The 16,342-nt window shown below is 39.5% G+C and overlaps 2 protein-coding genes across 7 annotated transcripts in view; both read right to left on the reverse strand.

Moving 5' to 3' along the window:
• ERLIN1 (ER lipid raft associated 1) overlaps nt 1-10,526 on the reverse strand; it is a 63,060-nt gene extending 52,534 nt beyond the window's left edge. For 2 of the 4 annotated variants that reach the window (XM_032281285.1, XM_032281288.1), the window contains exons 1-6: nt 10,421-10,526; nt 9,968-10,091; nt 8,175-8,256; nt 3,723-3,769; nt 2,728-2,789; nt 132-257 (exon numbers count right to left, since the gene is read on the reverse strand). In XM_032281285.1, the coding sequence (XP_032137176.1) occupies nt 132-257; nt 2,728-2,789; nt 3,723-3,769; nt 8,175-8,256; nt 9,968-10,080 (430 nt within the window). In that variant the 5' untranslated portion in view covers nt 10,081-10,091; nt 10,421-10,526. Of the gene's footprint in view, nt 1-131; nt 258-2,727; nt 2,790-3,722; nt 3,770-8,174; nt 8,257-9,967; nt 10,092-10,252 lie in introns of all 4 variants that reach the window. The other 2 variants (XM_032281286.1, XM_032281287.1) reach the window with 2 other exon arrangements.
• A 2,338-nt stretch (nt 10,527-12,864) lies between these two features.
• The window catches only part of CHUK (component of inhibitor of nuclear factor kappa B kinase complex), a 41,499-nt gene continuing 38,021 nt past the window's right edge, over nt 12,865-16,342 (reverse strand). Inside the window, exons 20-21 of one of the 3 annotated variants that reach the window (XM_032281284.1) lie at nt 15,399-15,501; nt 12,865-14,182 (exon numbers count right to left, since the gene is read on the reverse strand). In XM_032281284.1, the coding sequence (XP_032137175.1) occupies nt 14,153-14,182; nt 15,399-15,501 (133 nt within the window). In that variant the 3' untranslated portion in view covers nt 12,865-14,152. Of the gene's footprint in view, nt 14,183-14,903; nt 15,096-15,398; nt 15,502-16,342 lie in introns of those variants that run through there. The other 2 variants (XM_032281283.1, XR_004269909.1) reach the window with 2 other exon arrangements.

The raw sequence follows: 16,342 nt of genomic DNA on the forward strand, positions 1-16,342 counted from the left end.
ACAACAGCTCTATGATAAATTCAGAGCTACTGTGAAATGCTTAAATAGCACTAAAGTTTACCAATATAACCTTAATAAATAAGCTGAACAAGAATGGCTATTTATATATTTAAAAGAATTAAGATACTTACCAAACAATTCAATGTAAACTTCCTGAAGTGTGTGGGCACTGCAGAACTGGTTCAGCTCATGGTGGATTTTATTGAAGATTAAGGTCTTGTCATAATCTGCAGTATAGTTCCTGACGATATCAAACACTGAAGGAGAGGTACAACCCATGTTTGTTTTACCCAACAATGACTCAGGTACCTTCAAAGTCAGCCAGGGTAACAGTCAGGGTGATATATTACACATGAGGAAAAGTGCCAACAAAATAGTGAAACCAAAAACCACAACTAACAAATCTTGATGTGTTGCTTGTGCTCAGTTTTCCAAATACCCTTGCATTTGCAATACTAATGCCAAACACCTGCTGGCTAGCCCGTCAAACACGGGCTAACTTTAAAGTCCACACTAAAGTATACATTATTTTGGATGTAATAAGGAACTATCAGAGTTTTCAAGCAAGGGCATGACAGTAAGATTTACTGTTTGGCCAGCAGTGTGAAGATGAATTGGGAGGCATAGAGATCAGAGGCAGGAAAACCAAAGGCAATTACTATGCAAAAGTTTAGCTAAGAGGTAAAGAGTGACTAGCAAATTGAGGAACAGTAAGAAATAAAAAAAGAAAGCAGCTGCAAAAAAAACATTTTTTAAAAAGCAATTTTTTAAAGCTGTTAAAAGACAGCAGGCTAGAAGGGAAAGGAGCAGACATTTACCGAGCTGGGCTTTATATCAGGTAATTTACATAAATTAGCACTGAATTTTTCCTATATTTGCATATTAGGAAACTAAGAACCAGAGAATTTTAGAAATGTCCCAAAAGGTACAAACTAGGCCATGTCAGAACCTGTTCTCTACGAAAACATGCTGCTTTCTGTCTTCAGATCCAAGAATTTGCTCCACTGGCCTTCTCATGTGGGATATTAGATGCAACTGGATTTCAAATCACAATTAATAGACATGGCTGGGTGTGGTGGCTCACTCCTGTAATCCCAGCATTTTGGGAGACTGAGGCAGGTGGATCATTTGAGATCAGGAGTTCAAGACCAGCCTGGCCAACATGGTGAAACACTGTCTCTACTAAAAATAGAAAAATTAGCCAGTCGTGGTGGTGCACACCTATAGTCCCAGCTACTGGGGAGGCTTAAGCAGGAGAACTGCATGAACCCAAAAGGCAGAAGTTGCAATGAGCCAAGATGGCGCCATTGCACTTCAGCCTAGGCGACAAAACAAGACTCTGTTTCATAAAAGAAAAAAAAAGTTAATGGATAGGCCATCAATAAATACTTAATGACTAAATAATTTGCTTGATCATTTCCGAAAAGCATTGTATCTAATAGTTTCCTATTTAATCTCTGGCTAAGGAATCATCAGTCCCTTCCCCTTTTCAATTTTCAATCATAATCCATTCCAGTGATTTGTGATCAAGGAAAGGAGATGAGAAAAAGACAAGGAAGCAGTTGGGTGCGGTGGCTCACGCCTGTAATCCCAGCACTTTGGGAGTCTGAGGCAGGCAGATCATGAGGTTAGGAGTTCAAGACCAAGACTGGCCAACATGGTGAAACCCCGTCTCTACTTAAAATACAAAAATTGGCTGGGCATGGTGGTTTGTGCTTGTAATCCCAGCTACTTGAGAGGCTGAGGTAGGAGAACTGCTTGAACCGGGACCTGGGAGGACGAGGTTGCAATGAGACGAGACAGTACCACTGCACTCCAGCATGGACTACAGAGTGAGACTCTGTCTCAAAAATAAAATATAGATAAAATAAAATAAAAAGGAAAAAAGACAAGGGAAATGCTTAATCTCTAAAAAATACAATCCAAATGCACTTGACGGTAATACGCCTGCTCTCTACTCTGAAATCTTTTCACTATTTGTGCCTGTACCGGTGATGTGAAATTTATTATGACCTTGCATCCCAATAGATCTTTTTTTAAGTCTGTATTATGTCTTCTCAAGTAAAATTACAACCCCAATGGCAAAAGCTATAATTTCATCTTTTTAAGTTGTTCTCACCAAACAAAATATTCTGTACATACTAGACAAGCATACATACTGTACATACATTCTATACATGCTTAACAAGCATACATACAAAATGGCATATCTTTCTTCAGGGCTTCTAATTCAGTTTTTGATTACAATAGTACCTACACCCACCCCATTTCTGTAGGTTTTCATCTTGTAAAAAGAAAATGCTTTCCCCACACTGAAGCCTTCCAGACTGCTTTGCAAGTTATAGCAAATATCAAGTAGAAAATACTTCTCTTTGGTGGCAAGTCAGTGTGGCCCAAGGAATTGATCAGTTACAGATTTCTACCACACAAGGAAATTATCTCTCATCCTGACTGTATAAAATATGACTTTCCTATTCTAGAAATAACCAATGACCATCTTGTTCTTAGAAACACTAAGCTCAGAGAAAAGTAACTCATACAGTTGCAGAAATTCAACTATGTCCAGAACTTCTGACCTATTTTTGCCTCTATTCCTTAGAAATTTATTAATCAGTGATCAGTGAAGTCATAAAACTCTCAAAATACCCTTCTATTCCTCAGAGAATCTCTCAGCTATAAATCCTCTGGCAATAACTATAAAAACCACAGGGTAGATGGGTAACATACCTGCATAAGGAGCCAACATATTAACCACTTCTATTCGATCAATATAGATCATGACCCCACCACTAAAAACAAAGAAAGGAAAAGAAGTGTGAACTACCAAAGGGAATCCATAAAACAGAGTTATAGATAGAGCTGGGGAGAAGATGATAATCGAACATATTAATAGTCATATTAATATATATATATATGTTTTAGGTCATTTAAAATAGGTAACTTAAAAAATACCTTGAACTTCACATTCTTCTTTTGATACAATTCAATGCAGTGCTTATACCCTAGAAATAATGTGGGCCCTGCTTGCCTTTCTTTCCCTAAACCTCTTTAGGACAGCAATTCTGAAAGTGAGGTCTTCAGACCACCAGTAGCAGCATCACCCAGGAACTTTTGTTAGAAATGCAAATTCTCAGGCCTCACTCCAGACCTACTGAATCAGAAACTCTAAATTAGATGGCATTTAACACGACAGATGAGAAGCTGAGATGATTAATTTTAAACTACGTTTTATTGAGCACCTATTCTGGCCCAAGTGCTGGGTTAGGCACTTCATATATAGTAATTCTAATCCTTAACAATAACTCTGCAAGGTAGATTTTACTGCCTCTTATAAATGAGGAAACTAAGCTTTAAAGTGTCAATAAAGGAATCTGTTGGGGAAAGAGGAATATAGAAACTGTACTTTTTGCTCAATTTTACTATGAACCTAAAACTGCTGTAAAAAAGTCTATTTAAAAAATAATAAAGCAGATGCAGCAGTGCTAATATACAGCTAGGTCTACTTGCTCAAAAACTCCAATTTTTTTCAATAATACCCAAATAGTTCCTAAGATGGAAAAGCTCCTATTTGGAGATAGGCCTTTGCTCAAACAATGCTCAGATCAGAAATCCCCTTGGGTTAATTATCATGCCTATTTGAAAGATGTTTAAGTGATCACGGCTTTAGGAACAGAAACTCCATCTGAGCTAAAGGAAGGCTGGTAGGCAAAAAGAAAGCTTACCTTGTTCCACAAGGCACATTTTTAACTTCATCAGTTTGTAGTGTTGTCTAGGGAGGAAAAGATATCTCATCAACACTCAAGACACACATTGTCAAAAAACTACTGGTGCCAGAGGCAAATCTCTGCAGAGCTGCTAACAGTAAGTGCGGCAGAGTCCCATCACAATTTCAGTTCCCAAAGATTAGTTCTCAGAATAGTCATTTCTTTTTGTATCCCAGTAGAAATGAAAGACTTGAGACAGAAAATATTTTACAGCAATTTTGTTTTTTGGAGACAGAGTCTTGCTTTGTCACCCAGGCTGGAGTACAGTGGTACAATCTTGACTCACTGCAACCTCTATCTCCCAGGTTCAAGTGATTCTCATGCCTCAGCCTCACAAGTAGCTGGGATTGCAGATATGTGCTACCACGCCCCAGCTAATTTTTGTATTTTTGGTAAAGGTGAGGTTTCACCATATTGGCCAGGCTGGTCTCGAACTCCTCGCCTCAAGTGATCCACCTGCCTCAGCCTCCCAAAGTGCTAAGATTACAGGCATGAGTCACTTCGCCCGGTCTACAGTGAATGTTTAAATCAAGATGCACTAGGAAAGGCTCAGTGTTCAATCTGCTAATAAGTAGAAAACTTGCAGAGTCCCTTATCTGCCTGGAGCTGGCCTGGGATTGTAAACAACACAGCTTGCTCACATGGATACTCTGCCTAGGAGTTGTGCTCTGAACTTTGATTCCACTGCTAATATTACTATTGATGTTGAAGATGAAAGAGATTATATGCATACAAGTAGTCTACCACTCAAGGCTGCCCTTGAAGCCAACAGCAACCTTTCTTCTCTAAAGCTATGGTCAACAGTTTAGTTTAGTACCTAGTGATCTCTTACATGTTTTATTCAGTTTCCTTTTTAATAGAAGTGCTACCACCAGTACTGCTTCCTCCTGGTGAACCAACAATCTGGTTCTTAATTGCTTTGCCCATGTCACACCTTTGTTCAGATCCAGAATGAATTACTTCCTGCTGTACTCTAAGGCCTCAAATAGGTCAGCACCTAATGAGTGCATTCTAAACACATTGCTTCTTATCAAGCAGAAAGCAAAGGAAAAAGGAAGTCTCTGTTTCCAAAGAGTTCACAATCCAGCACAGGACAGAAAATCTTACAACGAAATCCATTAACAGGTACAAAAACAAACAAACAAAAACATTATAAATTGAACTGGTAAGTGGCAAATTACAAAGGGTAAAAAAAAAATAGTAGTTTGAAAAGCTCTCTGAAGCGAAGGATTTATAAGCCAGGTCTAGAGTGGGAGAAATAAGAACAGATGAGGCAGAGGAACATCTTAAGTTCAAGAAATATCCAACTGAAATTCACACAGTTGAAGACAAATCTGTGTACAGGTGAATGAAAGCAGATTGGCTTGCCTGGAGCAGAACGGACAATTTGGATGAAAGATGAAATTCTGACAAGAGGCCATTGTGATATTAGATAAGGGGGCCTGAATGCTGGCTGGGGAGTTTGAGCTTTCTCTAGTTCACCTTAAATACAGTCACAAAATGAACCTTTCAAAAATATGTTTACTTAATTCCTTTTCTCATATGTGATGTAGTTCTCATTCTCCGTCTTATATGGAGGCAAGAAAATCAGCTGGGAGGCTAAATAATTACTTTATTTAGATTAATTCAGTAAAGGCCATGAAATTGAAAGCTGTTGATCCAGGGGATAAATAGAGGAAGGATCTGATACATGGTTGATGTAAAATTCTAGGAGGGGAAGAATAAAAAATAACTCTTAGGTTGAAAGATTAGAATGATGGTAAACATTAGTGGCAGTTCTAGGTAAACTAAAGGGGACTGATAAACAGACAAACTATTTCATTTAAAACATTATTTTCTCAGTGTGATAGAAAAATTATTTAAAAAGTGAATCTACAGTTACTTTATGAAGGCTAAAGCTTTTCATGTAATTAAATATTGTTTTTTCTTCTTACATCATATATGGAACTTCACATTTATATACATTCCTTTCAATTGCCAAGTTTGTTAAACCATTTGTTTATCTGGACTGTTTTCTAATATGGTCCAAAAATTCCTAAAAATAAATTTATGTCTTATTCTCCTAAGAACAGTTTTTGTTTTTGTTTTGTTTTGGAGACAGAACCTTGCTCTGTCACCCAGGCTGGAGTGTAAGGGCACGATCTCGGCTCACTGCAACCTCCGCTTCCCAGGTTCAAGCGATTCTCCTGCCTCAGCCTCGCAAGTAGCTGGGATCACAGGCATGCACTACCATGCCCAGTTAATTTTTGTATCTTTGTGGAGACGGGGTTTCACCATGTTGACCAGGCTGGTCTCGAACTCTTGACCTCAAGTGATTTGCCTGCCACAGCCTCCCAAAGTGCTGGGATTACAGGTGTGAGCCATCACACCCAACCAAGAACACTTTTAAAATATGGTTTTATTAATATAAATCTTTCCTAGAATGTTACTGTTTCACACATAAGGAACATTCATATTTAGTCACACTGGCTGGCTCTAGCATTTAAAACTTTTTTGTGGTGCAAGTATTTTAGTTTACACAGAAATCTCTGTACTAATTTCATTTACTATATACAGTGTGTGTATGTGTATGTATTTAGTAATAAACTATCTCATAAGAGATACTGTATATAGTAATAAACTATCTTATAAAAGATAGTTTATTACTAAATACATACACACACACTGTATATTTGTTACACTTACACACACACACACACACCCCCCCCACACACACGATTGAACTCCAAAATCTGTTTACTGTTATCTATATCTCCTTTACTTATATATTTGCATCAATATGACTTAACATACTAAGCATCATAAAGGCAGAGAAAGATTTACGTGACTTTGAACAAGATCTATTTGTTACAGCCTTTTTTTTTTTTTAAGAGAGACAGGGTTTCACCATGTTGCCCAGCTAGTCTCAAACTCCTGGGCTCAAGCAATCCGCCTGCTTCGGCCTCCCAAAGTGCTGGGATTACAGGCGTGGGCCACTGTGCTCAGCCTTAGAGCCTTGATTTTTAAGGGTCTAGCACTGCCATTGCTAATATTATTATAGATTGTTTGGGCTGTTGATGAAATCATGTAATTAAACTCCTTCTTCCACAGAAGACTAACTGAAGTCTATGACAGTTAAGCAATTTTTACAGTCACGCCACCAACTGGTGACAACACCAGGTCCCCACATTCACTACACCACATTGCTTCCTGAGAAATCAGCTCAATTTAACAACTCCCACCATAAATAGAAAGCCAGAAATATGTGTTACTCCTGCCTTTAAGAAATCTGAAACCTTTCTGGAAAGAAAACACACAAAAAACTTAGCAAACAATGCAAGACAACAATATTAAAGAAAACAAGACAAATGGCCAAAATTTACAATATAGACTTTAAGAGTTATAGATCAGAAGAGGAAGAATCTGGGACAAGCCTTTAAAAGCCTGGCAAGATTTAGACAGGAGAGAAGGAATGGAGAGTGAAGTGGTAGATAAAGAAGTGACAACATGAACCAAGGAAAGAATGAATAAAATAAATATGGAAAAACATGGAAATCAGTCTGACAAGGGGAAGAATACATTTCACTTCAAGAGACACAATTCCTTCCCTAAGCCATCTAAAAGGGGACAGGAAGAAAACCTAGGGGATTTAAGAATTTATAATTAAACTCTCTCTTAGCAGGAAGCCTAGACATAAGATTACAAGATTAAATAACACAGAATTTTCGTAAGTCCTGAAAAATTAGCAGCAGATGGCACACAAACTTCTGAATCCAAAGATTTATGATCACACTGGGCTTGCAAAAGTGGTCACAGCCTAATCCTAGTTTTGCTGTCTTGTTGTATTGAAAGACATGTTTTATTGTCTCCCATGGCCAAGACACTTTTCAATGACCAGACACTTATTTCAAACATCCTGGGATGTCATCAAAATAAAATATGCACTAAAGTTCTCATAAAATTGTGCTTAATGTACCAGGCAAAAAAAAAAAAAAAAAAAAAAAAAGAGGCAGAAAAGCTGTGTATAAAAATTTTGATCCTCCATGTTAACAGTAGCCCAGGAGCCTGCCTCTGTGGAAACTAAACACTGTTCTAAACCACATAATCACTGGTTTTTATGTCTATTTGTGTTCCTAATTCTTGCTTTTATTGTGATAGCAGCAACAGAAAAATTGCTACATACCACGATATAGATGGCAGAAGTCAGTCTTCCAAGTTGCCTGGTTCATACTTTTAACTCATTTCACACAAGTGAGGTGGTTAAACATCATAACCTGTGTTGTAACAACTGTACTCTGAACGTTAACTCCTGCATTTAAGTAAATACCACCACCTGCTTAAGCAATAGAGAAATCTATCTCTACCCACAAGTGTGGTAACTCCTGTCATACCTGTCTATCTGGTATGGGGGCTTCCCTAGGAATCACTCACCTGCACAGATCTGAACGTAGTAATGAAAGGCAGCATGATATGATAGCCTGGTCCACTGGGGCTAGTTAGTAACGCTCCTCCCCTGCAAACAGATGTTTCAATTTGACAGAATTATAAAAAGAGAAATTATCTTTCCAAATCTAAAGTGCTAGAATAAATACTCACTTTTTCTCATGCTACTGACCTACTAAAGCCTCACTAATATGAATTACTCATAATGAACAACTGCTTAAAATACCTCCACACCTAAAAAGGCAAAAAGATCAAATTGAATTGTCAATGTTACACCTTGTTTCATAAGTTTAACTAACCTACCTCTGGGTCTCCAGCACTGCTCTCAGGTTCAAAGGATTCTCCTTGGTCTTTAACCTTCTGAGAAATACTTGTTTAAAAAATTACAATGGCTTTTAGCAGAGGTAAATGTACCTACATTAACTGTACACAAAAACAAAATCAAAATATATAACACACTTAATCGCCAGGTTGAGAAAAAGGCAACACAAACTTTCAAGTAGAGAGAAAATTTCTGAGGCTTATAATTCTTTCAATCTATCGGCAAGGTAATTAAAATATTGGGAACATAAAGTTTCTATATAAAAAACAAACAAAAAAAATTGCATGAAAAGATGAAGGGTGGCAAGACTATAGAAATAGATAGGCTAAGGGCTTGTTCACCAAATCCTGGAATGTGAGAACTAGAAAAGCCAGCCCTACAAGGAAATTATAAAAAGGAGGCATTTGGAGAGCAAAAAACCCAAAGAAGTCCTATTTTGCACCTTGTAAATTCACAGAACTTAGCTTCCTGTCTTGAAAATATAAACACGTTGGCAAAGTCATAATAACAAGAAAAAGATGAACTGTTTTAGGTTCATCACTAATTCTTTGAGCCATTCGTTGAAATATCTTTTCTCTGGTTTTACTATCAGAAAGACAATGCTAAACTGGAAGGAAATCTGGGCTGATCTGTAATTTCTTATGCTAGAGGTTCGTCTGCTAAGATATACCAGTAAAATTGTTCTTTTTCTGGGATTCTGGATAGATCTGAAAGAAATATCAGTTTTGACGGATAAAAGAAAAAAGCAAAAAGTTGACGCTCTTTTTCAATACACCATGATTCCAATTTCTCCACAAACTGGCCTCTCTCTCACTAGTCTATATCAAAAGGAACTTGTGGTAATTAGGCTGAAGGAAAAGCTAATCAGGCTCAACAAGAAAGCAACAGCTTCCCCACCACTCCCGTCCCCAACCTGAACAGAAACAGTAAGGAGGGAGGAGGACGGCCCATCGGTGTTGTGCTTATATGTCCCCGGAGGTGCAGGGATATAACCACCATCACGGTCATCACGGTGTTGTAAGACGTAACCAGACACTGGAAGCTTTTAAATGAAAAAGTCTAAGGAACAACCACAAACAGAACCAAATTTTCTGTACACCATCTATAGCTGCAAACTAAAGCCTGTACAGTTGGACGAACTATAATTTATCCATGTCTTCAGTCAGAGGTACAATGACTACTTCCTTTCTTCCTTCTTCATTTTTCTACAAATAAAATTGAATTTGCTGTGTATAGATTCACTGTAGGGAGACTTAATCTCTGCAAAACGAACATAGCACTAAAACCGTCAGCACCTGGAGGGTGCTCCGCAAAAGCCCTCTTCGACCCCCGTGCTTTCCCTAGAGATGGGACGTGCGTCCCCGAACGCTGCAGAGGTAACAACTTCCCAGACTCCACTCTAACGGGAGTACCCTTTTTATCTGCTCTAGTGCCCGAACTGACTGCACATGCAGCTCACCTGTAGTACACAGCCAGGTGGCCCTCCTCAATCTTGTGGATGGAGGCGTAGAGCAGGACAACTACCAACCCCACCACTGCAGCCACCAGAACCCGGGCTTGAGTCATATTCATCCTCGTTCCTCCTGGGAGAGGGAGAAAAGGACCCTCAGTCCCGTGAGTGACAGGTCCACCCGCTCCAGTTTCCACCCTCTCCCTCCGGAAACTTGGCGCTCTCTAGCAGCCTGAGCCGGGGAGTCCAGTGCCCCAGACCCCTCATTCTTTCCTCCTGGCGGAGCCCGCTGACCCCTTGCCAACTTCTCCGCCCCAGGCGGCCAGAGGGCCGCCCCTGCTCGGTGAGCTTCCTGTCACCCCCTCTCCCAAGGGTCGCTCCCCGGCGGAAGGCACTAACTGAGAAGGTGCCCAGCCGCAGGCTTGGGAGGAAAACCGATCCCTCGGCCGCGCCGCGCCTTACCGATCAGTGACGCATTGCCCCCGCCCGCACGTGCAGCAGACTCCCGGGCCGAGCCAACCGCCTTCAACAGCCGGCCCCGCCCACTCGCCCAGCACTGCGGCTGCGCGGGGACGCACAAGGCGTAGCCCCGATCCGCGACTAGTGAGACGGGGAGCGCACGGGACAAAATTCTCCCAGCCGCACTGCCGCGCAGGCTCCCTTGAAAGCAAGTCGCTTCTTTTCTGTACACTGCTAGTTAACTGCTCGGAAGAGGACAGCCGGGGGTCTGGAGTAAGCAGCGAAGCAGAGAAAAGGGCCTTTCGGACAAGGGACTGGTCTGTTTGTTCTTATGCAGAGAACCCACTCGCTCACTCTCAAGCGGTAGCTGTTCGGTTTATTTATCCTTTTGCGGTATATGCGGAGCCCCACTGTGTGGCATGCACGTGCTTCCAGCACAGATCCTGCACTTCAGAAGCAACCAAACTTGTTGCAAGTAAAGTGCTGTGAAAGTTAGGAAGAGAAAGATGTTAACTATAACTGCATCATTCTCTCGCTTGTGTTTCTATTATGTGCTAGAATTCTGGTCCAGTGAGGGCTTTATGAAGGCCATCCAGACAATAGTAACAGAATTGCTAAGCACATGGGGTGGGAAGCGGAGGACCGTCCTCCAGGGAGACTAAAGTAAGTACTTCAGTTTCCTTGAAGCCTTGTGTGATGGAAAGGAGTGCTATGGTAGCCGTCACTACATATTCTTCGTTCATTTTGCATTCTAAACCATGTGCACGTATTGCCAAAAATAAAAAAGGCAAGGAAAAAGGTATAGGTGGGAGATAGATGAATACAAGAGAAATTAAGGGCATTAATGGTGTAAGCCTTGAAAGGCTGGAGGTGGAACCATAACTGGACAAGGTAGACTAGGGTTGGAAAGTCCTCTAACCTAACGGACGGGTGGGTTTGTGGCGGGGGCGGGGGGGTTGGGTGGAAAGCGTTTCGGGATGAAACTGTTCCACTTCGGAGCATCAGGCATTAGTTAAGATTCTCACAGGGAGACCGCAACCCTCGCATGCGCAGTTCACAATAGGGTTCGCGCTTTTATGAGAATCTGATGCCATGGGCTAATCTGACAGCAGGCAGAGCTCAAGCGATAATATTCGCTCGACCGCTGCTCACCTCTTGCTGTCTGGCTAGGTTCCTAGCAGGTCACTGTATGGTACTGGTCCCGCGGCCCAGGGCTTGGGGACCCCTGCACTCTTGCGTAGGGAAATATGGGAAAGCAGTGCTTTAGGGCCAATGAATCTACAAAACGGCTGAAAGTGGAGACAGACTATTGGCAAGGGAGCCAGGTGGTTAGGAAACTGCAGGCCTAAGGTTACTTAATAATGGAAATGAGAAGACGTAAAGAGAAATCAGTTCGTCTTCATTAAAGCAAGCCTTCCCAGACCACTCCACCCACACCCTTCAATAAGTACACTTACCTGTCTCATTCGATTTTTATTACCTAGGAATGTCTGGGACCTTATTTGTTCCAGATGAATGGTATTTGCAGAGCTTAACTATTTTAACTTCCAAAAAGCAAAAAGAATGGAAAATAACTTGCTTTATACCCTGTTTTCTGTAGACATTCTCTTAGTTTTACATAATCTTGCTTAAAGAATGAAATGTATACAATTCACAACTGCCATTCCCCTCTGAAAAGTTGTTACCCAACAAAAAATTAGTGGTCCAACTCATGCATCAAAAGCAAGTTTAGTGATCCCACTATGATAGTCTGTTCTGACTCACACCATCTGCCCAAATTATATAGATCAGGCTGCCCTGACATAACCCCAGCCCCACACTATCAGCAGCCCCCATCCTATAGCAAATCCTTTACCAATATTAAAATATTTAGAAAATGCATGACCACTTCATTACAAAGGCATGATTTATTATGTGGAAAAAAAAGAAAAAAAATGAAAATGCATGATCATTGAAAAAAATCCTTAATAATTGCAATGCTTAGATGGCTTGCAATGTTTAGACTCCCAGATGAGCACTTTTACTGTACCGCCTATGTTGTTTCTGATCTTGCCATCTAGCTTAATATCCTCCAAGTAACAGTTATCCAAGAAGCGTTTATTAGCATCTTCTAAAACTAGGGAAACGAGAGAGACTGCCTATTACAACAGCTGACGAACAGTGGTATCTGACGACAAAAATTTGGTTGACTAGGAAAATGATACCACTAGCAAAAATGGGGATGGTGGGACTCTGACATCAGTTTATTGGGCAAGATACGAGCATGTTTTTTAGATGTAGATAGTGGTGACAGGACATCTCAGAGGAAAACACTATTAAAGAAGTTGCCCAGTACTGCCTTTACTGTAAGTCTTGTTATTCCTAAGGAAGGTACAGTTATTCTGTGCTCTAATTATTTAACTGTTTTATTATAATTTGATTTTTATAAGGAATAGAGATCCAAAAAGTAATTTAAAAACCATTTAATACACAAAGTGGTGAAAAACTGTTAGAATATAAAAGCATTTCACATTTTTTGAGACAAACAATATCTTCTAAATTACTTAACAGATGATAGAGGTCCACAGTCCTTTATCGGAAACCCTTGGGGCAAGATGTTTCAGAATTATGAAGTTTTAGATTTTAGAAAGGTAATTTTGTGCGTATACCATACTACATTAACCAGCCCTCATCAGAGACTGGCAGCACACTCCCCCACAAATCATCAAGCAGCAAAAAAACACATTTCCAACATGTATAGCAACAACTTCCACAGGTTTGGGGACAATGAACAATTGACAAGTCACTCTGTTAACTAAATGGGATAAAAAGATTCAAGGTCAGTTCAGAGTAGATTGCAAGAAAATGAGTTTTGTCACCAAGCTTATGGAAACCTTGTTTTCAGAGCTTTTTGGATTTTGGAATTACAATTACAGATACAGGAGTGCAGACCTTTATAAATTTGTATAACAAGACATAAAAGATTGTTTAAACAAATAATTAATTTTTACAAATGAGAAAAAACATGTAGCTTTCAAATACATTATAAATTAACAGGCATCTTCTCTTTGATATTAAATGTACATCTTAAATACATATACACATAACAACATGATTTATGAAAGCCAACTAACATTAGGAGCAGATACACACTCGCTTTGGTGAGAAGGGGATACTGTTAAATTTTCTGTAGAATTTAAAATGATTACACCAACTCCTTATGATGCCAGGAAGAGCACCTGTTGAATGCAACACAAGGAGGTAGAATTTATTCTTCAAGAAATGTAACTTTACTTGTGAGCAGCCTTTTTAGAAAAAACACAGGTAGACAACTTTTATTTAAAATGCCTATTAGTTGAAGTTTTCTTCTCTGTATACAAAATTACATTTGGCCTTACGCCCAAAAGTTAAAAGTTAAAACTAATACATAGAAGGTATTTTTACAGTTAAATAAGTCATGTTTTACCAAGATTAAAGACAAATGTGTCATGATGATGTTCCTGAATAGCTGTGGTATTAAAACAAGTCTACTGATTTTTAAAAAATAAATTCCTATCTGTTTAGAGGCTTGAATTACTCAAAAATGTTCTAGTTGTAAAATCATGTTCTTCTGATCATAGTAGAAATGTAGCTTCTGTCCAAAGCCATTTCTTCCTTTGACTGATGTCTGAAGAATGGTTTCATGCAGGAAAAACACATTTCCAACATGTATAATGACAACTTCCATAGGTTTGGGGACAGTGAAGAAGTGACAAGTCATGCTGTTAACCAACTCCAATCAAGACTCTAAAACCAGGCAGGAAAAAGTTACACTTAGATGTTGACTATAAGTGATAAGTATATAGGTGTTCATTTTTGCAAGTTTTATGTATGTTTGGACATTTTATAATCAAAAATTGAAAAATCATTTCATTTATACCTTATTTCCTAATTTAAAGAAAACATTTCAGTTTTTTTCATAAACATTTGAAGCAAACAATTATTTTTTTCTTTTCTTTTCTTTTTTTTTTTTTTTTTTAAGAGAGCAGGGTCTTGCTATATTGCCAAGCTGGAGTGCAGTAGCTATTCACAAGTCCAATTATAATGCACTACAGCCTTGAATTCCTGGGCTCATGCAATCCTTCTGTCCCAGCCTCCCTAGTAACTAGGACTACAGGTGCATGTCACCATGCCTGGCCGTCATTATTCTTTTTTTTGAGACAGGGTCTTACTCTGTCACCAAGCCTGGAGTGCAGCCTGAAACTCTTGGACTCAAGCGATCCTCTGCCTCAGCCTCCCAAGTAGCTGGGACTACAGGTGTGTGCCACCACACCTGACCAATTTTTTATTTTTTGTAAAGACAGGGTTTTACCACGTTGGCCAGGCTGGTCTCAAACTCCTGGGCTCAAGCAATCCACGTGCGTTGGCCTCCCAAAGTGCTAGGATTACAGGCATGAGCCACCATGCCTGGCCATTGCTATTTTTCTTAATGAAAGAGGAAATATACAGAACTGACATTAAGACTAAATGCAGCAAAAATTGATTCAGTAAACATTTTATTGTAATTTCTCCAAGTTTTAACAAATCAGTGGTTCACAGTAACCAAATCTTAATACACACTTTTATTATTACAACTATATTAACATAATTTATTTTCCATTTGGGAGGTACCGTATCTGAATTAAAGTACAAGTCCCATCTTAATGGAGAAAATTGATTGCTGAAGCAAAAAAGTACAGTACAAACCATTCAATTTCAGTGGTTACATTGTGAAGAAAGCTTACCATTCATTTAATTTGACCAAAAATGTTATTATGGAAGATAACTGAGGACATAATCCTAGTATATCCCTGAGTAACAGCAGATAGAGATTTAAGGTTGAGGATATTGTTCAAATGCTCTTTCCTCTGAATTCTTCTATTTCCCACATGCATCCCAAATGCCAGATACAGCTAGCAAGGAAAGTTAAACCTTTTGCACCCAACATAGCTAAAACAGGCACCCATATCCACACAAAACTTACCATCATACTACTGCCCTGTTCTTCCTCATTTGCCTCATGAATAATAGTGCTTAAAAGGTCAAGGCAGTTCAAATTTTCTTCTATCATTTGTGCTGAAGTCTCCCTGTGAGATGAAAGAACAAAGCCTTTTCAAATTCAGCAACAGCATATGAATTTCCTCTACTTTCTAGTCTTCTTGGTCAGCATGATCACTACCCTTCCTGCACCCAGGACTCCAATGCAGTTGACTCCTGTAGTCTTTAGTTTCCTCATCCCTCCCTACAGAGGCAGAATCCTGTTTACACCAAGCTGCTGCCTCTGCCTCCACCTAACTCTAATGATAAGAAATCCAATCTGACTTTCCTCTGAAACATAAGAGGCACTTATGTACCACTTATTTTTCCCCTGAAAATGTTAACTAAGGAGGAAAACAATCCTTGTGGCAAAGACAGATGAAATACCTCTTTTTGTTTCTAAGTATTTCTGTTTCCTTAAAAGTAGTAAAAACACCAGCATGCTTACTTCACAGACACAAATGTAGGGGGAAAAAGTACAATCTGTTCTGTAGAGATCACAGAAAGTGAAAAACTCATTGGAAACTACAGATAATAGCAATGAAACAAAACAAGCAAGCTAATTCCTGAGGACAGCAAAAGAAAATAGTGTAGTGGGGGAGCTACCCAGAACCAAATGGGTGTCCCCAGAAGTTCATATTTGAAGACAATCCTGATTCTGGTTTCTACCTTCGTGCTTTCTTCTTCCGTAATGCCTCTATCTTCTCCCCTTGCCAACCCTCAATACCCTAAGAGTCCGTTTTAGGCCATGGATGATAGCCACTATTAGTTTAGAATGAAATTCTGATTCAGCTCTCATCCAACAGATGGAAAAATTGTGGTCAAACAGTTCCCAATCATTGGTAGTTAGGTACCATAGGCACGTTATGATTGAAATCAATTTTCCTTTTC

Source organism: Sapajus apella, unplaced genomic scaffold (assembly GCF_009761245.1).
Source record: "Sapajus apella isolate SASKATOON/1434 unplaced genomic scaffold, GSC_monkey_1.0 scaffold13, whole genome shotgun sequence".
Lineage (NCBI taxonomy): Eukaryota > Metazoa > Chordata > Mammalia > Primates > Cebidae > Sapajus > Sapajus apella.